The 25,833-nt window shown below is 34.0% G+C and overlaps 1 protein-coding gene across 3 annotated transcripts in view; it reads right to left on the reverse strand.

The window, feature by feature from the left end:
- Positions 1 to 25,833, reverse strand: part of LOC136040124 (homeobox protein cut-like) — a 233,528-nt gene that overhangs the window by 131,106 nt on the left and 76,589 nt on the right. For all 3 annotated transcript variants that reach the window (XM_065724226.1, XM_065724224.1, XM_065724225.1), the window contains exon 5: positions 1,229 to 1,506. In XM_065724226.1, coding sequence (XP_065580298.1) covers positions 1,229 to 1,506 — 278 coding nt within the window. The remainder of the gene's footprint in view (positions 1 to 1,228; positions 1,507 to 25,833) is intronic.

Genomic DNA, 25,833 nt, shown 5'->3' on the forward strand with positions numbered 1-25,833 from the left:
TATACACTCCTACATTTTGAAGTAAATGAATAGGTAGGTATGCAGTAGTTGGCTAAAGAAGGATCCCCCAATGCCAGATGACGCTGAGGATTTTCCTTTCCGACACTAGCGCCAATTTCCGATCTTATGAATTTCTCATACACTTTACGATATGCCATGTAGGCCTATAGGAGGGTATCTTTTAGTGGAATTAAACGAATAGATCTTTAATGGCTATTCTTTGTGTGACAAAGAGCTAGGGCTGAATCAGGGCCGTATCCAGAAAGGGGGTTCAATCCATGAAATAAATTTCTTTTGCACTTTTTTGAGTCTTTTTTTTGGTACCTCCGGAACAAGAACCCTGGAAACAGCCCTGACCTTAAAAGATTTTTTGCGCTTTGATTTTCAGTCGTTTCTCCGAAAAAGTAATGGGTAATTCAAAAAATTTCTGGTTATTGAATGACTACTTCTCCTTGGGATTTTCCCTAGGTTCTAGGTATTTCAGTCCTAAGGTTAAGATTTTGGTAGAAGTAAAGCCTAATACTAAAGCAATATATGAGGCATAACATCATCATCATCAAAAATTATATGAAGTATATTGTCGCTGTATTGCCTAAAGGTCGTATCTGATATTTATACTACTACACTAGCGCCAGTTTCCGCCCTTATAAGTTTCTCATATCCTTTACAGTATGTCAAGTAGACCTATAGGAGGGCATCTCTTTGTGCCGTTACATGAAAAGGCCTTTAATAGCTATTCTGCTTGTGAAAAAGAGCAAGGGCTAAATCTAGGCCGTGTTCGGGAACAGGGGTTTAAACCGGGTAACATATTCGTGTTGCATTTTGTTAAGTTTTTTTTGCAAGTCACAAGTATTTCATTAAAATAAATCAATTATAAACTACCAAGACCGGCAAAATGAGTAATTAAATGAATAAGAAAACAAAATTAAACAAATATAAATAATTCTCTAATGTGTTGTCAAAGGGTGGATCGGCAACGAAAAAGAAACCAGTTGGAAGTTAAAAGCCAGGTGAATGTTAAAAACACGTTAAAGCGTACATATGACAATGACCTGACGATGACATATGACAATTACATTGACATATAACATATGACAATGACTTCAATATTGAACACACTTACTCAGCTTCCCCCAAAGGGTAGTTTGGCGAAGATTTGTGGATACCCTGAGGGCCTCTAATGGTACATATGGATCTAATGTTTATAGAATCATAAAAAAAAACTGACCTGTCCATCGTTCTATGCAACATCTCATGCAATCTAGCTTCAAGAGGGTTACTTTTAACCAATAAGGATGATATTCCCTCTCCTAAGGGGGGGAGTCTTTCGTCCAGCCATGGTAAAATATTTGGCTTTTCTTGCCATTCTTGCTTTTCAGTCCACGTTCCTACATCTTTTTCATCATTTTTTTCTGATCTTATTTTCATGTCAGGTAAAGAGTCACTTGATTTGGTTAATTCGTTAGCAGTAGATGTTTCGATACTTCTTTTAAACGCGCGTAAAACCTAAAAAAAGGACATTTAAGAACTTGAAAAGCAAATAGCATTATAACGGGAGTCATGGGTGTTATGGGACAGGGGGCAACGGCCCTCTTAAGACCCAAGGTAATCCCCCAAACCTCATTTCCCCCTCCTCCAGCTAAAATTCAGTTTCTGCAATAAACATTGTCAAAACTAAGATAAGCTTGCATAATTCAAGTATCCAGAGAAACAGATCAATTTTTTTAGTATATCATTGCCTTTATGGTAATATAGGGCTCACTTTTCAATTTTCACTGACTTGATTTGGGAAAATTGACTCTAACTTTGCCTCCCTCCGGATTTTGATGAAATTACGCCACTGACGGGAGAGAGAGAGAAAGGTGGAGGAGGGATAGAGGGATGAAAAAAAATGAATTTTAAATAACTGAGGTGAACGTAAGTTAGCCGCCTTGAAGAGGTAGGGAATAGAGATCATGGTAGCTTAAATACTAACATTGACTTTTTATTTTGTCGCATGAAGATTTTCGTGCAAGAGAGAGAGAGAGAGAGAGAGAGAGAGAGAGAGAGAGAGAGAGAGAGAAGAGAGAGAGAGAGAGAGAGAGAGAGAGAGAGAGAGAAATAATGGAAGAGGGGATAGTGGTAAAAAGAGAAAAGAAAACGTACGGTTTTCTCTCTCCGTCTTGCGTACGGTGGGAACGTACGCAAGAGTGGTTGTTTTTTTTTTTTTTGGGGGGGGGGGGTAATTAGAAATGCTTGGTATGCATCTTTCCAGAGGTATTTATGGAGGTTCTACTAATTCATTTTTTGTGGGGGGGGGGAATCCTTCACAGTACGAAAAAAAGTCATAGTCATAGCTTGCGGGACTTGCACGATCTAGTCCTCTCTTCTGCGTATGAGAGTGCCCCATGCCCCCTTCACACTTTATTTTTGTATATCGATATTTAAAGTAAACAGGTTCTTCAATCCTTTCACCATAAATATTAGCTCCCAGGTCGCCGCTAATATTCATAATTTATTGTTACAATTAGAGACGACTGTTTGATCAGTCGCCGATTTTTGCGGTTGTTTTGTCGCACCATTGGAAGTTAGTCATACGGAAATAAATTAACAAAGAAGACTCCATTCATGGAAATTGCGGTAATTAAGAAAAAACATCAACTGTAATTTCAGCAGGGTTTTTACGACTCCAACTCTATTAAGTATGCAAAATGAATTGGTAAACCGCTTTTGATTATCTGACGATACTCATTTTTCCTTATTTGATAAATAAAGATTTATTTATTTATTTTTATCATTTAAACTAGTATAGGCACATTTGCAAAGATGGGGGAGGGACTCCTGTCTTGCCCCCAAAAAACATGGAAAACTTAAGATCTTCCTATAGGGGGTCAAATCTTAGAAACGACAGACACCAGAGGGTTTGTGGCAAGCGTGGCAAAAGTGTCTTAAGCGAAGTGTTGGACCCCTGCAGCAGACATGACACTACAAGATGTAACAAGGAGGCAGAAATTGGGAAACCCCTCGGGCTTTCCTTACAGCCTCCTTTGGTTTTCACATATTTATCCTTTTCTTAAACCTATATTTCCCCAGATGTAGAGATCCGAAAAAATAGTCATTAAAAAAAAATAACACATCTTTATACTAAATTAATCTGATATTACCGTATAACCAGCTAGGCTATATAGAATTTATGTTCCTAGGATAGGGTAGAGTTTGGAAAAAAGACAAATAAATTAAACGAAAGTACAGGAAATAATGGAAACAGTAAATGGAAATAATGGAATAATAATAATGGAAACGGTAAATGGAAAACAGCAGGTAAGCAGGGTTGCCACAGGTAAATATTTGTAGCATTTTAGTTTTTTTCCCACAATAGCGAGTTATGAATACAATTTAAATGTAAAAATTCCAGTCTAATTTAAGCATGCAAAAGAAAGTCAGTAAACAGTTTCCACAGGCAGTATTCAAAATGAAATATTTTTCCCAAAATGGAAGTGTATCGTGAATACTAAGGAAGCAGCATTCTTATTTCTGCTTTTCCTGAAAGTTAGTTTCGAAGCATAGGTGGCTTTTGCAATTTTTTTAATTTTATAGATTTATTTAGTGTCTCTTTATTGGTATTAAATAAAAAAAGAAGTTTTTTTAAATGAAAGTAAGGAGCAACATTAAAACTTAAAACGAACAGAAATTACTCCGTATATGAAAGGGGCTTTTCCTCCTTAACGCCCCGCTCTTTACGCTAACGTTTGACTCTTTCTCTTAACTCTGTTTTTAAAACAGTAAGAAACTTTAGCAAAGAGCGGGGCGTTGAGGAGGAAAAACCCCTTTCATATACGGAGTAATTTCTGTTCGTTTTAAGTTTTAATGTTGCTCCTTACTTTCATTTAAAAAAACTTGTTTTTTTATTTAATTTCTGGACGTTTTTGAATTAATGCATGTTTTGATCTTGGGTCTCCGCACATAAATGATCAAAACAAAATTTGCATATTAATTAATTGCAAGTAATCGGAAAATTTTGAGACAAAAGGAGCGAGGGAGGAGGCCTAGTTGCCCTCCAATTTTTTGATTACTTAAAAAAGAAACTAGAACTTTTAATTTTGTACAAACGTTTTCATTGGTAAAAAATATACGTAACTTACGAATTAATTTACGTAACGAACTTCTATTATCGTATGTTTTTATTGCGTGTATGAGGGGGTTCAACCCTCGTCGATACCACGCTCTTTACCCTAAAGCTTAAATGTTGTCCCAATTCCTTAAGAATGAGCTCTGAATCACAAAGGCCGTAGAATAAATAGTTGAAATTACTAAAATTACTTTAGCGTAAAGAGTGAGGTATAACGAGGAGGTAAGCCCCTCATATGCGTAATAATTTTTGTTCAAGTTTTAATGCTGCTCCTTATTTTCAGTAGAAAAAACTTTTCATACTTATTTTTAATTGTTTTTCAACTAATACTAGAAAATCCTGCGCCCCCTTCATTGAAATACTCTTCCCCCATGACAAGTTTCTCCATGGAATTATCCTCCAACTATAAGTAATTTGCACATATAGTGGGAGGATATTAGTAACAGTAACCATTACTATATGTAAACACAGGTCAAAGTTTGTAACTTGCAGCCCCTCCCACGGGGACTGCGGGGGAGTAAGTCGTCCCTAAAGACATAGTTATTAGGTTTTTCGACTATGGTGAATAAAATGGCTATCTCAGAATTTTGATCTGGTTACTTTTGGGAAAGAATGAGCGTGGGAGGGGGCCTAGGTGCCCTCCAATTTTTTTGGTCACTTATAAAGGGAACTAGAACTTTTATTTTCCGTTAGAATGAGCCCTCCCACGACATTCTAGGACCACTCAGTCGATACAATCACCTCTGGGAAAAAAAAAAACAAAAAAAAAACGAACAAAAAAACAAATAAACACGCATCCAACTGTCTTCTGGCAAAAAATGTGAAATTCCACATTTTGTAGATAGGAGCTGGAAACTTCTACAATAAGGTTCTCTGATACGCTGAATCTGACGGTGTGATTTTCGTTAAGATTGTATGACTTTTAGGGGTTGTTTCCCCCTATTTTCTAAAATGAGGCAAATTTTCTCAGGCTCGTAACTTTTGATGGGTATAACTGATCGTGATGAAACTTATATATTTAAAATCAGCATTACAATGCGATTCTTTTGATGTAACTATTGGTATCAAAATTCCATTTTTTAGAGTTTCGGTTACTGTTGAGCCGGGTCGCTCTTTACTACAGTTCGTTACCACGAACTGTTTGATAGCATCGCATACACGAAAAATATCTCCAGAGTTTTTTTGGTTGTTGTTTTTTTGTACTTCTTTTTTTGCAGTTCTTTTTCATCAGTAAGCAAGTGATTTTCGCAAAGTAAAGCAGCGACCCCGTCGATAAGCAGCCTTTGATCAGTTGAGATAGGACTTTCATGACTTGGAAATATATTTGTTTCTGCAAAGGAGTGCCTAGAAATTTTGTCCCCGGGGAGGGGCTAAACTTTCACCCGAAGGAAGATTTCTGAATTTTTAAGTAGCGTGCATATTAATATCTTTGCATGCGAGGGATGGGGAGGACAGTATACTTCGAAGACCTGGAAATCCCACATTTATACAGATCATCGGGAGAAAAAAAAAGCATGAAATGCAGCATAAATTACGCTAAAAAGCATTCTATAAGCACTAAATTTGCCAATTTTAAGTGTTTGCCTGGGCGTTAAATTTTTGAGCATTTTTAGCAATTTTGAGCATTTTGAGCATTTTTTTAGCAACAAACTAGCAAAACTTGCGCAAAACTAGTTTTAACTAGTTTAAACTAGTTTTAGTCCTAGATACTAGTAAAAACTAGTATCTAGGAAGCATTGCCTCTCCTGGTCACGCCCCTCTCCCTATATATTCATCCTCGAATTTAATACAAGTATTGTTTATCTTTCAGTAATTTCCACTAGCTTTATCCAAGTGCGTACATATTAATCTCTTTGCATACGGGGGATGGGGAGGGCAGTAAACTTCAAAGACCTGGAGATCCCACAAGAAACATAACAGTATCAAGAGAAGTACTGCAGAATTATAACGTCGTGAGACTTCAGTGGCTCGAAGCGGAATGCTTATGTGTATTTCTACCATCTCATTTTAGCAATTAAACCTAGTACAATTTCAATTTTTTTAAAAATTTCATCCTTTAATTGTAGTCAGAGTTACTGCAGAATGCAACCTTTGAACTTCAAAACTGTCTGAAAAACAACCGGGAATCAGTTATAATATACGGACTTTCTGTGAAGATGACGATAGAGGCGATATATATATATATATATATATATATATATATATATATATATATATATATATATATATATATATATATATATATATATATATATTCATTTTCTCTTTTAGCAGCAAGTCTGCTTTCGCGTTGCTCTGGTAGTTCCTCGGCACGCTTTCTGTTCTTTCTTTCTCTATCAGCCTCAAGCCTGTTTCCTTGGTGTTTTTTTGATTCCTCGGCACGCTTTCTTTTCTGACTTTCTCTATCAGCAGCAAGTTTTTTGGCATAGACTCTTTGAGCATCTTCATCGGCTTTTGCCATTGTAAGTTCATCAGTCATTTTAAACTTAAACATTAATAGATTTCTACGTGAACATATATGTCTTAAATATCTTTAATGACCTCACCGTCATAGCAAAAATGACGACAACTAACTTCATGACGTCAGTCGACGCAGAAACATGACGTCACCTGACAGACACACAGACAGACAACTTATTTATATATATATATATATATATATATATATATATATATATATATATATATATATATATATATATATATATATATATATATATATATATATATATATATATATATATATCCAGAGTCCACATATATAGTCCACAGCTTGTTACAGTCCATGTTGATGTATCTCTACAGCCAAAAGATTGGGTAAAACTTAACACCAGGCTTGTTTTGCATTGCCGCAAAATTTTTAGACAGAATAGTGAAATAATAAAATAGCCTTAGTATATGTTACACAACACATGGGGGTTTTTAGCGAGGGTTCACTATTTCTCTGAAATCGCTCGCACCAAGCATGGTGGAATATTGCCAAGCATTTTGGAGTGCGTCAAGCGTTTTGGGGACTGTGTGAAACGTGGAAGAACCTAGCGGAACTTTGCAGCACACGTGCCGTTCCGAAACGTACTGCGGGTGGCGGGAAATCAGTACTCCCTTGGTTTCCTTGGAATAAGGAAAATCGAACTCTTTCTTGCCTATGAGTGACATCAAGTCCTGTAAATCATATGAAAGGGGGATTTATTTCACGAAATCTGGGGGGTGGAAGGAATTTTTCAAATATAACTTTAAAAAGATATTTTCTAATGAAAATAGCGAAAAAAGTATTTTAAGAAATCTGTGGGGGACACATTCACCAACCATTATTCCCCCATTTATTGTGGGGGACACGCACATTGAGATAATAGTCGAAGACCTAAAGCCAAGCTGTTTTCAAAGGAATAATCAGTAAGGCAATGTTAGTACCATTCAATAAACCGTTTTTGGAAAATATCTCAGATGTGTGATAAATATCAGTTGTGACCTTTAGACGTGAAGATTAATTTAAAAACAAAGTTTTTTCCGAGGGAAGTAAAGAGCGAAGTTGAAACTTAAAACGAACAAAAATTATTACTTCCCAGCCTATCTAACACATATCAATAGAACTAGTGCAAATAAATCAACTGGCGATATTTCCCTATATTTGTAGGATTACAGAAAACTAGCTCTTTACTGAAAACACAGAACAATATAGAAGTTTTGGTATGGTAAATGAAAACCATTTAAGGACAATTTTAACAGTATAAAAGTGAAGCATTTTTAGATTGTTGCTTTTTTTTCTTTTATTTTGGCATCACTTCTGCACAATGAGTACAGTTAAATGATTTACTGTCGTTTTGGATCTGAAAAGGGCATATCTTGATTATTTTGTAGACAAGTTCGAAGTGAAGAAATCTTATTAGCATTAATACTACAGACTCGCTTTAGGATTTGTATCGCAATTTAAAATTGTCTGTTTTATAGAGATAAATAACTGGGCTTTCAGAGTTCATATTACGGTTTATATGTTCTTCATTTCGAGTAATACTAAGTGAAAGCAAGATGCTACCTGATAAATCAATCCATTATTTTGTATGTTGTTTAATGAATTTAAAATATTATTTTTAAGAATAATTTTAATTGTGTATCGAAAGTTACTGAAATCACAGCTCCTATAAGACTATGAAAAGCGTATAGATTAGTTTGTTGTAGCCAGGCTACGTATATACTTTTGACTCCTAAATCAATACTCTTGTTTTTTATACTTAGCTTTTGTGTTTTCAGTAAAGTGCCAGTTTTATGTGATCCTACAAACACAGGGAAATATCACCAGTTGATTTATTTGCACTAGTTTTATTGATGTATGTTAGATTGGCTGGGAAGAAATAATTTTTGTTCGTTTTTAAATTTCAACTTTGCTCTTTACTTCCCTCGTAAAAACTTTGTTTTTTAAAATTAATCTTAGCTCGTTTTTGATTAAAATTGAATTTAGAAACAAAATCGCCATGATCTTTTTTATTTATGCGGAGTAATTTCTGTTCGTTTTAAGTTTTAATGTTGCTCCTTAGTTTCAGTTGAAAACTTATTCTTTTATATAATTTGTAATCACCTCCAATCTAGGGGAGATAAGACACCTCAACCCTTATTAAGGAGCCGAACAAAGAAGCCATACCAGAATTGAAGGAACTAATAAGTTTAAGAGTAGAAAGAAAAATCAAAACATAGTGCCGTTTCTTTTTGTATTTTTTTTAGAAGAAATAGATCCTTAATTTCTAGACAAAAAAAAAAAAAATAGTAGCACTTAAGAAAGTGGCTCAAGGCAAGAAGCTTCGACGAAAAAGGTTAACTAAGCGGACTAGTTTGCATATCGACATACTTGTGGAAAAATTTGCTAGCTCAACAGAAATGTACTTTTAGGCAGAGGGAGCTATTTGACCAGTCCCTATATAGAAAAGTCACTCATTCCTTATGATTGAATCGAAACTTCAAAAAAAAGATAGTTTCCTGTGTAGGTACGATAAATGGTATTATAAACTAAGTTCGTTTTCATTTTAAAATTTTGGGAAGAATTACCTGAATTCTTCTACAGAACAGTTTTCATTTGTCTTTCTTCCTCTTTGGATGCAGAATCTTACGTACGGAGAGAATATTACAGTTGAATTGTCAAGTAAATAATTTGAACAAGTAAGCATAATAATAAGAAATCCTTCTTTTAATATACAACTTCGAGTAGTTCCAGAACCGCATGCCTACACTTTTCCAACCACTAGGTAGCAAGGGGTTGGGGTCAAGTTTGTAATTTGCTACGGGGCGAAGGGGGAAGCTACCCCTTCCAGATCTCAATTTGCCCCCCTCCCTCTGCTGAATTTGTTGTCTCCAAAAATGTTGTCAAAACCAAGATAAGCCTGCATAATTCAAGCATCCACTGAAGCAGGTCAGTTTTCAGGTCAGTTTTCTTTAGTACATCTTCACTTTTTTTTTATTGCTATATGGCTCGTTTTTCAGCTTTCTCTGTCATTTTTACTTGATTTGAGAAATTTCTGGTAGGCTTTTCCACTTGAGACATAGCACCAAAAGTGCCGTTTTTAGTGTCATTCGGAACTTGCTGATGGTGGAAAGACGTTGATATGAGCAAAATATGTTATATGAGATATTAAAAATCTGTCTAAGATACCTGCAATACCAATACGCCCAACAACAATACACCCATACCGATACGCGTGCTATCGACACGCACAATACCGATAAAGCCCTTCCCCAGGAACTATGGATGATCACATCTTCACCAAAACCATAGAGAGCGGATCTTTCAACTATTTTGAACAAAATGGTCATATTAAAATTTTGATTGGATAGCTTTGGAGGGAGGGGATCTTTAGGGAGGGGTCTAGTTGTCCTCCAATCTTTTGGTTACTTCAAAATGCACTAGCAGATTTAATTTCCGTTCAAATGAGCCAGTTAATTTGTTAGAAACCGAAAACGTACTGAAGGTTTTCGACCATGCTGATTCTAATGGTGCACTTTTAATTTTTATCTGACGCCATTTTTAAGGGAGTTTCAGGGCCGTTTTTTATGATCATCATAAATTCCTTTTCGCAATAAACTGTTACTTTTAAGATTTAATCGAAACAATAGTTATCATTGCTGATTCAGTGGCAATTTTTTTCACCAGGCAGTAAAAAAAACCTTTTCAAACTTTTGGTTACTATGGGCTGTGGTTCGCTTTTTACTAGGTTGCAGCAACTTCTGCAACCATGACAATGCCAGCATGAAGACTAACCTCAAGCAAAATTGCTCATGCGAAAAATAGTCTGATTTTAAACCGAAATCATTTCATTTCAATTTCTTTGATGATTCGTCATAGATATAAACGGAAGTCAGCAGTATAACTATTATTAAAGAAACTTTGAACAATTTTAGTAGGAGCCAACTTAATTAAAAGAATTAACAGGTGTGCTGATGATGAGAGAGGAAGCTCGTATTGATTGGGTTGCGATTGGAATCCGCACCGTGAATAATGGCCGCAATTTTGTCTGGACGATAAAGTGCCGTCGTTGACAGGAAAACGATGAACAAAACTTAAAATTGCTTTCGCCATTTGTTTTGTTTCCTGGTTTTCCATCTCATTGCGATGGTCCACATAATCCCCATAATATCCTACCAGAACAGAATGGAGAATCGTCTTTTATGCTCCCCCTCTTCATGTTCCCTGTAATGTTGCTATATGTCGATTTTTCTTTCCAGTATTTTCTTTTGTCTACTGCTGCCACTAGGGCTACTAAAAATTCACTGGAGCTCCAAGTAGCCTGAGGCAACTTATTTTTTTTATTGCCAAATTAATTTTGCATATTACTCATAATTCGAAAGTATTGTCTTGATTTATCAACTTCCAATATATATATATATATATATATATATATATATATATATATATATATATATATATATATATATATATATATATATATATATATATATATATATATGTATATATATATATATATATATATATATAATATATATATATATATATATATATATATATATATATATATATATATATATATATATATATATAATCTGCCTAGCAATCTTTGCCAGGCAAGATAAAAATTTGAAAGAAAAGCTGGACTACCTAGTTTAAAAAAAAAAAGAATAAATAAATCTACGAAATGGAATTAATAGGAAAAAAAATGTCTCTTACAAGTTCTTAAAGAAATTTTTTTTTAGAAAAACATTATATTCATAAGCCTAAAAAAGACCTAAAAAACCTAGCATCATCAATGACCTTAATACAGTATAATAATATAAAATAATAGTAATAATTAAATCGATTGATATTTGAAATCAGATCAATTTTAATGAATGACTATCAATAAAAAGCAAAGTTCACGGCTGACGATCATCCCCTTTATCTGAAGAACAAGAATCATTTTGGCAAAGGAAATTGTCCAAGGCTGTGTCGTAACTCGATAAAAACAATAAACCATTTGAATTTTATAATTTCCTTTAGTTTATCGCCATTTCTTTTCACGCATTCGGGTAGAACACGATCCGCTTGATAAATTTGGAACAATATTTTCTAGGCGGCACTGATCAAATCGCCCGACTTTAAAATGCAAACAGGCGAGAAGTATGAACGATTTCCGGCTATTCATACTTAACAATTTTTTTGAATTATCAGATAATCAACTGGATCGAATTTGATATATATTTTGAAGAAATTTATTCATAAATCTCGCAAAATCAGGTTGCATTTTTTCAGTTGTAGTGACAGGATAATACAGAAAGAAATCAAATTTTTTATGATTCTTCCTTTGTTTGTACTTCTTATATACAACATTTTAAAGGCTCAGATTTATTTTGATTTTAAGCTTAGTTAAAACTTGTATTTATTATTAATAGAGAATAACTCTTTTATTGACAGGATAACAGATAAAAAAATTAATTTCAATTATTATTTTCTTATTTTGTGTTCTAACTTCCAATGTATTTTTCGAATTAAGTATATTTAGAACTTTCAATTTAATTTAGATACACATTTTTTACTAATAAGAACGAATTTTTCTTAGTGATTTTGAAATTAATTTTCAGCATCTTGCAAAATAAGACTGTCTTCTTTTAGTTGTAGTGACAGGATAACAGAGCAGGAAATAAATTTCGTATGACTTTTTTTTTCTTATTCATACATTTTTGCAAGTTCAAATTTATTTTGATTTTCAAGCTTAATTTAGACTTATTTTTGTCATTAGTTAAAAAAAAGTTTAGTAGTGACAGGATAACAGAGATAGGAATTAGTTTTATTTTAGAATATTTTATTTTGTGTTCTAGTTCTAATGTGGTTTTTTTCTGGATTAAACTTATTTTAGATTTTTAACTTAATTTGGATTTATGTTTGATGTTAATAAAATAAAATTTTATTAATGGAAACGAAATCTTGCATTACAAGATTGTCTTCTTTCAGTTTTAGTTATATATAATAATGCAAGAAATTAATTCTATTTTAGTATTTTTCTTATATTTTATGGTTTGATTTTTTTTTAAAATATCTTGTGTTTCATAAGTGATTTCTAAATATTATTTAGACTTCTATTTACTAACAATAAAAATTATTCATTAATTCACCCAGGCAAGTGCGTTGCAGGGCTTAAAAAAGGATTTAGAGGCAGTTTTTTAATCCTGTTTTTATTTATTTGATAATGAACCGAATCAAATTTGATATATATTTAGAAGCAACTTTTCCACAAATCGTAAAAAGACGACACTGTCTTCTTTCAGTTCTAGTAACAGGATAACAGAACAAGGACGCGTCTTTAGTTTGGATTATAAATTTTTTGCTTTTTAGTCTTGTTTTTTTTTTTTTTTAATTTAGCTTAAACTTAGATTTATTATTAGTACTAATACGAAACAGTGAACTAATAGAAATAGTTTTTCTTATTTGATTATTTAAGTTTTGTTTTTTTACTTTTTATACTTTTTCAAACTGATGTAGGCTGTCTATTTTTTTTTAGTAGTTTTAAATTCCTACTACATTTGTTTAGGTACATACGCATGAGGGTTATGCTCTCCCCTAAAAAAAAAACCTAAATTATCCAAATTACAAGGATTATCTTTTAAAAAGTAAATATTTGTTTTTGCAGTTGGCCACCAGCCAAAAAAGAATCTTTTATGTTTGTGTGTACGTGTTGAGTCTACCAGTCTGTGCTGCACTTGTTGACTTGTCCTTGTTGACTGGCTTGAATTATGCCGAGAATATCACCAACATGTCTACAACTACAGGAGACTACCTTATCGTTTTAATCATTCTGGCTCAAAACATCTGGCTTATCATTCTGGCTCAAGACATCTGGTTTATCACTTTGGCTCAAGACAGGGCGGACTGGACTCCATCAGCTAAGTAATAAAACCTTTCGGCATGCAAAAAAAAAGTTACCAAACAATAAGTGACGTCTCATGACGAACAAAAAATTTTTCCCTCCTTAAAGATTGACGAAAACATTGTTGAAATGAAAGGGCAGCCACCTTTTTATTCGGCTGAGAGTCCATCTCTTCAACAGCCTGAATTTGCTGATCGATCTGTGCGTTGTGCGCATGAGAGTTTGAGTCTGAAGAACCTCCTCAGGTTTCCACAGAGCCTCCTGAACCACCTCCTTGGATTCGAGATGTAGTGTCTTTTTTACATAGCAGTGACTAATTGTATTGACCATGGAACAAGCAAGGACGTGCAAAAAGGGCTAAAACCATGTAACTATCAAGAACGTATCCAGGATTTTGTTCTGCGGGGGGGGGGTGTTCGGGACGAGTCTTACAAAAACAGCTTTAGATATGATCAGAAATTTGTTTATATGTATTTTTGTTTACTTCCTCATTAACCAGTACACACTCGAGAACTTCGTTGAATGTAAAGAACAAGAACTATCAAGAACAACAGTTGCTATCAAGAACAACCAAGAACAAGAACTATCAAGAACAACAGTTGCTATCAAGAACAACCAAGAACAAGAACTATCAAGAACAACAGTTGCTATCAAGAACAACCAAGAACAAGAACTATCAAGAACAACAGTTGCTATCAAGAACAACCAAGAACAAGAACAAGAACAACCAAGAACAAGAACTATCAAGAACAGCAGTTGCTATCAAGAACAACCAAGAACAAGAACTATCAAGAACAACAGTTGCTATCAAGAACAACCAAGAACAAGAACTATCAAGAACAACAGTTGCTATCAAGAACAACCAAGAACAAGAACTATCAAGAACAACAGTTGCTATCAAGAACAACCAAGAACAAGAACTATCAAGAACAACAGTTGCTATCAAAAACAACCAAGAACAAGAACTATCAAGAACAACAGTTGCTATCAAGAACAACCAAGAACAAGAACTATCAAGAACAACAGTTGCTATCAAGAACAACCAAGAACAAGAACTATCAAGAACAACTTTTGCTATCAAGAACAACCAAGAACAAGAACTATCAAGAACAACAGTTGCTATCAAGAACAACCAAGAACAAGAACTATCAAGAACAACAGTTGCTATCAAGAACAACCAAGAATAAGAACTATCAAGAACAACAGTTGCTATCAAGAACAACCAAGAACAAGAACTATCAAGAACAGCAGTTGCTATCAAGAACAACCAAGAACAAGAACTATCAAGAACAACAGTTGCTATCAAGAACAACCAAGAACAAGAACTATCAAGAACAACAGTTGCTATCAAGAACAACCAAGAACAAGAACTATCAAGAACAACAGTTGCTATCAAGAACAACCAAGAACAAAAACTATCAAGAACAACAGTTGCTATCAAGAACAACCAAGAACAAGAACTATCAAGAACAGCAGTTGCTATCAAGAACAACCAAGAACAAGAACTATCAAGAACAGCAGTTGCTATCAAGAACAACCAAGAACAAGAACTATCAAGAACAGCAGTTGCTATCAAGAACAACCAAGAACAAGAACTATCAAGAACAACAGTTGCTATCAAGAACAACCAAGAACAAGAACTATCAAGAACAACAGTTGCTATCAAGAACAACCAAGAACAAGAACTATCAAGAACAACAGTTGCTATCAAGAACAACCAAGAACAAGAACTATCAAGAACAACAGTTGCTATCAAGAACAACCAAGAACAAGAACTATCAAGAACAACAGTTGCTATCAAGAACAACCAAGAACAAGAACTATCAAGAACAACAGTTGCTATCAAGAACAACCAAGAACAAAAACTATCAAGAACAACAGTTGCTATCAAGAACAACCAAGAACAAGAACTATCAAGAACAGCAGTTGCTATCAAGAACAACCAAGAACAAGAACTATCAAGAACAGCAGTTGCTATCAAGAACAACCAAGAACAAGAACTATCAAGAACAGCAGTTGCTATCAAGAACAACCAAGAACAAGAACTATCAAGAACAACAGTTGCTATCAAGAACAACCAAGAACAAGAACTATCAAGAACAACAGTTGCTATCAAGAACAACCAAGAACAAGAACTATCAAGAACAACAGTTGCTATCAAGAACAACCAAGAACAAGAACTATCAAGAACAACAGTTGCTATCAAGAACAACCAAGAACAAGAACTATCAAGAACAACAGTTGCTATCAAGAACAACCAAGAACAAGAACTATCAAGAACAACAGTTGCTATCAAGAACAACCAAGAACAAGAACTATCAAGAACAACAGTTGCTATCAAGAACAACCAAGAACAAGAACTATCAAGAACAACAGTTGCTATCAAGAACAACCAAGAACAAGAACTATCAAGAACAACAGTTGCTATCAAGAACAACCAAGAACAAGAACTATCAAGAACAGCAGTTGCTATCAAGAACAACCAAGAACAAGAACTATCAAGAACAACAGTTGCTATCAAGAACAACCAAGAACAAGAACTATCAAGAACAACAGTTGCTATCAAGAACAACCAAGAACAAGAACTATCAAGAACAACAGTTGCTATCAAGAACAACCAAGAACAAAAACTATCAAGAACAACAGTTGCTATCAAGAACAACCAAGAACAAGAACTATCAAGAACAGCAGTTGCTATCAAGAACAACCAAGAACAAGAACTATCAAGAACAGCAGTTGCTATCAAGAACAACCAAGAACAAGAACTATCAAGAACAGCAGTTGCTATCAAGAACAACCAAGAACAAGAACTATCAAGAACAACAGTTGCTATCAAGAACAACCAAGAACAAGAACTATCAAGAACAACAGTTGCTATCAAGAACAACCAAGAACAAGAACTATCAAGAACAACAGTTGCTATCAAGAACAACCAAGAACAAGAACTATCAAGAACAACAGTTGCTATCAAGAACAACCAAGAACAAGAACTATCAAGAACAACAGTTGCTATCAAGAACAACCAAGAACAAGAACTATCAAGAACAACAGTTGCTATCAAGAACAACCAAGAACAAGAACTATCAAGAACAACAGTTGCTATCAAGAACAACCAAGAACAAGAACTATCAAGAACAACAGTTGCTATCAAGAACAACCAAGAACAAGAACTATCAAGAACAACAGTTGCTATCAAGAACAACCAAGAATAAGAACTATCAAGAACAGCAGTTGCTATCAAGAACAACCAAGAACAAGAACTATCAAGAACAACAGTTGCTATCAAGAACAACCAAGAACAAGAACTATCAAGAACAACAGTTGCTATCAAGAACAACCAAGAACAAGAACTATCGAGAACAACAGTTGCTATCAAGAACAACCAAGAACAAGAACTATCAAGAACAACAGTTGATGCATAATCATTTCGAGCACAAAGTTTCCCAAATACGACCCGTGACGACGCAAGAAATACAATTAAGTACTTAAGTGATTTTTAAAGTTCAATTTTTCTTTAACTAAATTCAGATTTTATATTTCAAGCATACATGTATTTAGTGGGGAGGAACGTGGCTTTGAGCCAGTGGTCTTTCCAGCCTCCTCGGATTGCCAAGAATTTTACAATTTATCTCATCATTTCCTAGACTTTCAAATTTCCACATGTCTTCTTTTGTTTTATTTGTACCTCTTCTTAAAATAGTTTTTTCCAAATGTAACTGAATTGATTAATGTTTTGATTCGCTTATAATAGTCAAAATTTCGGTAAGCTATATGTTGAACTTTTATTTTAGTTCCTTTTATATTTTTGCATAAATAAAAAAAATCTAAGTAAATTTTTTTTTAACTATTTGTACAGTGGAAACGAGTTCATTGAACAAGTGAGCATATCAAATGTAAACAATTTCCGGCTATTTGTACCAATTTAATTTTATTATCAGGTAACCAGCCTTATCAAATTTAGCATAAATTTTGTAGCAATTTTTCATAAATGTAACAAAATTCAAATGCTTTCCTGCGACAATATAATACTAGCTTGAGTTCAAATTTTAGATGAATTTCGAATTTTAAAATAATTTAAAATGAATTCGCTTTTTCAAGGAAGAAAAATAGTCAATCAAATTTGTCAAATATGACGGGTAAATTCCGGTTATCTCCGGCGGATACGACCAACCAGTGTTTCCATTAGCTCTTTTTCATAATTAAATAAAAAAAAGTTTTTTAAATGAAAGTAAGGAGCGACATTAAAACTTAAAACGAACAGAAATTACTCCGTATATGAAAGGGGCTTTTCGTTCTCAACGCCCCGCTCTTTACGCTAAAGTTTAACTTTTTCTCTTAACTCTACATTTTAAAACAGTAAAAAACTTTAGCGTAAAGAGCGGGGCGTTGAGAAGGAAAAGCCCCTTTCACATACGGAGTAATTTCTGTTCGTTTTAAGTTTTAATGTCGCTCCTTACTTTCATTTAAAAAACTTGTTTTTTTTATTTAATTTCTGAACATTTTTGAATCAATGCATGTTTTGATTTCTCTCTCCGCAGAGGAATAATTAAAACGAAATTTGTATATTTATGTTTTTGGCTAAATGGCTTTCTCATAATTTTGATCGAATGAATTTGAGAAAAAAAGAGCGGGGGAGGAAGCCTAGTTGCCCTCCGATTTTCGGTTAATGAAAAAGGCAACTAGAACTTTTATTTTTTTTACGAATCTTTTTATGAGTAAAAGATATACGTAACTTATAAATTAGCTTACGTAAAGAGCTATACTCTCTATATATAGCCTTGAGTTACCTAATATTTTGTATATATTGGTTATAATAAAAGAACCTTGAACCTTGAACCTTGAAGAACTTTTGTATTCGCATGTTTTTATTACATATATGAGGGGGTTCGCCCCCTCGTCAGTACCTCGCTCTTTATAAAGCATAAATTTTGTCCCAATTCATTAAGAATGACCCCTGATTCACAAAAGCCGCAGAATAAATAGTTGAAATTACTAAAAATACTTTAGCGTAGAGAGCGAGGTATTAGGAGGAGGTGAGCACCTCACATGGGTAATAATTTCTGTTCGTTTAAGTTTTAATGCTGCTGCTTACTTCCAGCTGAAAAAAAACTTTTTCATATTTATTTTTTCGTTGTTTTTTTAAGTAATGCTAGAAAATCCTGCGCTCCCTTCATGGAAATTTTCTTCCCCCCATGACAAATTCCCCGATGGAAAGTTCCCCCAGCATATCCCACTCTTCTCAACCCCAGCCTCCAAGCAAAAAATCCTCCTGAAAACGCCTGTACACTTCCCAATAACCATTACTATATGTAAGCACTGGTCAAAGTTTTCAACTCGTAACCCCTCCCAAGGGGACTGTGGGGGAGTAAGTCGTCCCCAAAGACATAGTTATAAGGTTTTTCGACTACGCTGAATAAAATGGCTATCTCAGAATTTTGATCCGTTGACTTTGAGAGAATAATTAGCGTGGGAGGGGGCCTAGGTGCCCTCCAATTTTTTGGTCACTTAAAAAGGGCACTAGAACTTTCCATTTCCGTTAGAATGAGCCCTCTCGTAACATTCTAGGACAACTGGGTCGATATGATTACCCCTGGGAAAAAAAAAAAACAAACAAATAAACACGCATCCGTGATCTGCCTTCTGGCAAAAAATATAAAATTCCACAATTTTTGTAGATAGGAGCTTGAAACTTCTACAGTAGGGTTCTCTGTTACGCTGAATCTGATGGTGTGATTTTCTATAAGATTCTATGACTTTTAGGGGGTGTTTTCCCCTATTTTCTAAAATAACGCAAATTTTCTCAGGCTCGTAACTTTTGATGGGTAAGACTAAACTTGACGAAACTTATATATTTAAAATCAGCATTAAAATGCGATTCTTTTGATGTAGCTATTGGTACCAAAATTCCGTTTTTTAGAGTTTTGGTTACTATTGAGCCGGGTCGCTCCTTACTACAGATCGTTACCACGAATTGTTTGATTCAAACGTCGGAAGTTTCCGTAGAAAATCCATAAATGGGGTTCCAGATCCAGTAAAATATCCGTACGCCTCTAGGTCCTACAGACGACAACCTTCTCCATCGTAATAGTTCAAAAGTACGAGATTGGAATTTTGTCAGGATTTGAAATTTTTCTCTTTTGCTCGACAGTAAGGTTCTCAAAATTTTCTTTTTTTGTAAAGTTTTTTTTTTGGCTTTCCTTTTCTGTCTTAAAGAAATAATAGAACTTATGGGTCATATAAAAGACATTCAGGAAGTGAAGTTCGATTAATGCAAATGAAATGAAATAAAATATGATTATTATATAATAACTTAGAAACAAATTTGGGCTAAATAGGCCATTTGCATATTAGGGGGGGGGGGGGGTAAATCATAACATATATTAAATGCGTAAACTAACCATTGCTGTATTTAATATACACTATGATTTACCCCCACACCCCCTAATGTGCAAATATATAGCCCAAACTTTGATATAGTTATGAAATAGAACAAAATATGATGAAAATATAATACTTTATTGGGAAAATTGTAAAATTACAACTTAGAATTATGTACCCAGAACGCAGAAATGCCGTTACGAATCGCATTTTTTTTGGGGGGAGGGACAACAACTCATTATCCTGGAGAAATATAATTGCCTATTCTTCAGTCCCTTGCTAATCCCTAATCTTAACTTGAACATACATGGTGAGACCATATTTCCTATCACTAATCAAAGCAAACTAACCGGTTATTATCCCATCTGATCTTTGCCATCCAAACGGTCGACAGTATAAAGAAGTTACTTGACCAGTTTCTTGTGTCAAAATTTTATAGTGTCTATTATATAACCGATAGGTACCGAAATAATTTACGCAATATTTTGCGAATCAACTCAACAGATTCAGTGCTGAATTAATACAAATCTGGGGCAATTTTGATCAAAATATAACATGGCCATTAAATACTAATTCCAAGAAAGTTGTAAGAATTTGAAGCTCTAGACGCATGGAAATCTTTAAATTAAAAAAACTTCGATGTATAGAATTGGCAGATCCAAAGAGACATTTAACTTGGGACAAGGTCAAATGATCTTGAGGTACTTGTGTATTATACCACTCACTCAACTGCTTCATTTAATTAGAAACTCTTTCTCTGACGCTCGGTCCTAATGAAATATCACAAAATATGATGGAAATATAATAATTTAGAAACAAATTTGGGCTACATATTTGCCCAATAGGGGAAAGGGGTGGGGTGAAGTATAGCGAATCTGCATGCGAAATGTGTTAGGTACAATTATTTGGCATATTATGTAGTAAGAATTGTTTCCTATCTCCATGCTGTCCAAATACCCCCCCCCCCTTAATATTTCCCATCTATTCTGTCACTTGTCTTTGTCTAGTTCCAAACTATGCTGAAACAGTCTAATGAAGAAACTGGTTTGTTCCCGAGTTTTAGACACCGTAAACTTGAATGAGCGGCGTACCGATATGGGTATTTCTGTATATCAAAAAGGTTGTTTTTTTTGCAACTTGGTCAGACTAAAAACATTGGGTACTTGTCAGTTATACCGACTGACCTTACTGAAGTTTGTTCGATTTAAAAACGGTTTCTCTGTCTGCATTCAAAGATAATTAGCTTAGTCTCAGTAAGATAAATTACTATACAGGTATATTTTAATTGAATATTTAAAATATAGAGCTGATTAGGTTGAGTGTTTAGTATAATGCGTTCTTGGCGACCTGCTTTCCATAATTCTCTGTTGTAGTTTCCAAAATTTTGATTCTAAAGTATTATATTTGGTATATTTCATTATATTCATTATATTTCAATTTAACAGAAAAATTTCAATTTATCAGAAAAATTTCAATTTAACAGTAAAATTCCAATTTATCAGAAAAATTTCAATTTATCAGAAAAATTTCAATTTATCAGAAAAATTTCAATTTATCAGAAAAATTTCAATTTTTTTCAGACAAATTTCAACTTATCAGAAAAATTTCAATTCATCAGAAAAATCTCAATTTTTCACAAGAATATCAATTTATCAAAAAAATTCAGATTTTTCTGTAAGTATTCCGTAGACCCTGTGACTCCGTTCTTTTGTCCGTAGACGTACATTAAATTCCATAGAAGTAGATACACTCCGAGCATCTACTGCATCACTCTACGACAGACAACACTTTAAAGCAAACCATTCCACGAATTGAGGGCTAGATATTCGGTATTTTTCTCTTACGGGTGGAAAAACAAACTTGTCAAATAGCAAAATTTCACATAAAGACGCAAAACTCTTTTTTTGGGGGAGGGGGACTGCAAAAAAATGACTAAAGCCAGTTTTTACATCTTCATGGTATTTTCTCATGGTTATAAGAATGTATTTTCCCGTTTGCTTTAATGATACCTTAAAAACGACAAGAACAATCATATAGACGAAAAATCAAACGTCATAGTCAACTGGTTGACCTGGTCAAAGTCAAACTGGTTGAATTGGTCAAATTCAAACTGGTTGATCTGGTCAAAGTCAAAATGGTTGACCTAGTCAAAGTCAAACTGGTTGACCAGGTCAAAGTAAAACTGGTTGACCAGGTCAAAGTAAAACTGGTTGACCTAATCTAAGTCAAACTGGTTAACCTAGTCTAAGTCAAACTGGTTGATCTGGTCAAAGTCAAACTGGTTGACCTGAAAATACTCCTCACAAGTGTTGAAGCAGAAAACCTGGATGAATTTTGAGATTTTGAGGGGGGTTTATTATCAACAATAATTTTGGCGTTTGAGCTAACTTCGTCCATAAAAATCTAGACTTGAGAAGTAGTAGTTTTGGCGTCATCTGTGCCACATGATCAGGAATGTTTCAATTTAAAATGTTCGCCATCCGGCGAACATTTTGGCTGCTCACCAGGGTTGCCCCCATGGTCAGTTCTTAAAGTGCTACAATTTTCCAAATTTGCGTGCTACATAGCGATTATCGATGGTATAGCAAAAAATTGACTGTAATAGGGCTAAAACACCACTTTTGTGCTATTTTAGCAACATGTTATTGTAATTTCATATTATTGTGTTAAATTGGGGAGTAACCCTACTGCTTACCCACCCATTCAAGCGAATCTGAAGACGATGTGGCACAGGTTATGAACAGGTCAACTCAATCGCTATTTTTATTGTGTTTAAAGAATACTTAAATTAAATTGTAAAACTTTGTGATTTAGTAGTTTATAGATTATTCATAATTAATTTTAGCTTTTAATTCGTTTTAAATAGTTGATTTGGAAATGCAATACCTTTTTAGATTATTGACAAGATTACTGAAATTTTGAATAAATCGAGAGGGAGATGGGGAGTACGCAAGTGTGTTGACCTCGGGTAGCTTCATGCTGCATTAAGTTTTAGTAGTGTTAACACTAGTCGTAAATTGATAGCTTGTAGTTAAATTTAATATACATGAGAATATTTGAATATGAATTTAATATAATAAAAAAACAATATGTTTGATAGTTTAAATAAGATCAGACATAGTTTAAACTATCAGACATTATTATAAGATTCCCTGGCGACCCCGGGCTACAAACCCCCTCCCCCTGCGTGTATACTTGCTTGGGTATATACTTTTACGACTACTTTGTACCTAATACATCTAAATTACATAATCTAATGTATATAAAGTAGTTAAAGTCTACACCTAATTTATAATTTTTTTTTATAATTGTACATCTAATGTTTACCCAACTGTATCCAATTTTACCGACTATCGTCACCAAAATTTTGTGTAGTGTATAACTTGAGAAAATGTACAAATTAAATGAAAAACTGAAGAAGTTAATACTCCAGGGAACGAATAGGCCGAAAACCCTTGACCCACTTGGGAACTCATATCCAGGGGAGGTTAGAGGGGTTCCCCCTAAAATGTTTGTTCAACTCGTAAAAACGTAACAAAAATGCATATAAATAAATTTCGGATGAGTTTTTTAAAGTTTTTATACCCCTCCCCCAAGCAGAAGTCCTGGATACGGCCTTACCCCCCCCCCCCCTTTGGTACGATCTCCTATCCATATTTACAACCTATAAAATTAATATGAAGAGCTTAAGATGTATATTCAAATACGAGTTTTCTCCCTAGTAACGTTTTAATTTTGATTTCACTTCTTTAATACCCTGAAATAGTATACTCAGTTTTATTACACACGTTCACCCTATAAAAATTATGTGGTAGTTTGAACAGTTTCAATAGTATGGTAGTATGAACATTTTCCAATAGAAGACCACCTAGGAGAATTTTAGAGCCCTTCGACGCATATTAATACTAGTACCGTTATGTGGTTTCATGTTTGTATTTGAGGGAGCAACCTCTTTACAGAGCAGCCTCGAGCTTAAAATTACTAGAGGTTCTATTAAAACTAGTTATTAAAATTACTGGAGCATATTAAAACTAGTATTAGTAGGCAATTTCTATTTTGCATTTGAGGGAGCAACCTCTTTACAGAGCAGCCTCGAACTTAAAATTAATGGAGGCTCTATTAAAACTAGTTATTAAAATTACTGGAGCATATTAAAGCTAGGAATAGTTGGCAATTTCTATTTTGTATTTGAGGGAGCAACCTCTTTACAGGGCAGCCTCGAGCTTAAAATTACTAGAGGTTCTATTAAAACTAGTTATTAAAATTACTGGAGCATATTAAAACTAATATTAGTAGGCAATTTCTATTTTGCATTTGAGGGAGCAACCTCTTTACAGAGTAGCCTCAAACTTAAAATTACTGGAGGTTATATTAACACTAGTTATTAAAATTACTGGAGCATATTAAAACTAGTATTAGTAGGCAATTTCTATTTTTGCACGAGATTTGGATTTTTGTAAAAAGCCAAAATTATATAGCTGATTTGCATATTAAAACTTGTATTAGTAGTCATTTTCTATTTTCCATCTGAGGGAGAAACCTCCTTATAAATGAGTCTCTTGAAACAAGGGGTGCAAAAAATACTGGAGGTATAGATTTAGCAAAAAGTTGAAACTATAGACCTGATTTGCATGTTAATGCTAATGCTCTTAGGCAATTCAATTTTGCATTTGAGGGAGGCAGCCTCTTAACAGAGTAGCCTCTAGAAGTACGGATGTGCACAAATTACTTGAGGTTTGAATTTTATAAGAATTTCGAATTATTTCCACATTCTGTCCAGTATGAAATTTCAATTTTGTATTTGAGGGGGAAACCTCCTTACAGAGAAGCTTCTTAAAATAAGGACGTGCAAAAATTGCGGGAGGTTTAGATTTTATGAGAGCTGAAATTATTGAGCTGTTTTGCATATTAATACTAGTCCGGTATGCAGTTTCATTTCTGCCTCTATGGGAGATACCTCCTTGCAGAATAGCCTCTTGAACTAAGTAAAAAATAATGCAAAATATTTTGGAGATTGAGATTTAACAAGATTTCAAATTATATATTGATTTGCATATTAGTAATAGCACTGTTTGGCAATTTATAAATTGCATGTGAGGGAAGCAACCTCTTTGACATAACGATGCGTTTAAAATTGCTATTGGTTTTGAATTTTATAAAAAAATTGAAAATATAGAGCCATAACACCTATTAATATTTGGGACGGGGAGGGCTCGGACCTTGAATCTCCTCCCTGGATAAGGCCTTGAATTTAAGATATGCATTTGAGGGAGCAACCTCTTCACAGATTATTAAAATTACTGCAGATTTAGATTAAAGAAAAAGTTGAAACTATAGAGCCGTTTTGAAGGTAGTACTAGCACAGTTATACTGTTAAATTTTTATATTGAGGGAGCAACCTCTTCTAATAGTAGCCTCTTTGAAATAATGTGCCTAAAATTACAGGAGGTTTAGAGTTGACAAAGAAGTTGAAATGATAGAGCTTTTTTTTAACATTAATACTATTGCCGTGGTTCACTCAATTTTTAATTTGAAGGAGCAACCTCTTCATAGACTATTAAAATTACTGTAGGCTGAGATTTGAAAAAAAATAGAGTTGTTTCCCACATCGACACTTGCAAAGCTATGTAATTCAAATTTTGCATTTGCAGGTTCGACATCATCACCCTACAGCCTCTTTGAAATAAGGTGTTTAAAATAGCTGTAGGTCTAAAAAAAAGTTGAAATATTAGAGTTTTTTGCACATTGCAAACTACTGCCGTTGTGCAATTCAATTTTGTATTTTGGGGAGTAACCTATTTACAGAAAAGCCCCTTGAAACAAGGACTTACTTAAAATTCAATAAAATTATGATTAGAAAATTAAACATTATTAAATGGATTTGTATAAGTTCTCGCCAGATCACGGCTGTTTAAATAGAGGGATATATATAATTAAACTAACAAAAAATAAAATTAACAGAATAGTGCCCAGTATCACTTTTTGTTTAATCGTTTATAAAACTTT

This window comes from Artemia franciscana, chromosome 20, assembly GCF_032884065.1.
Source record: "Artemia franciscana chromosome 20, ASM3288406v1, whole genome shotgun sequence".
NCBI classification, from domain to species: Eukaryota; Metazoa; Arthropoda; class Branchiopoda; order Anostraca; family Artemiidae; genus Artemia; species Artemia franciscana.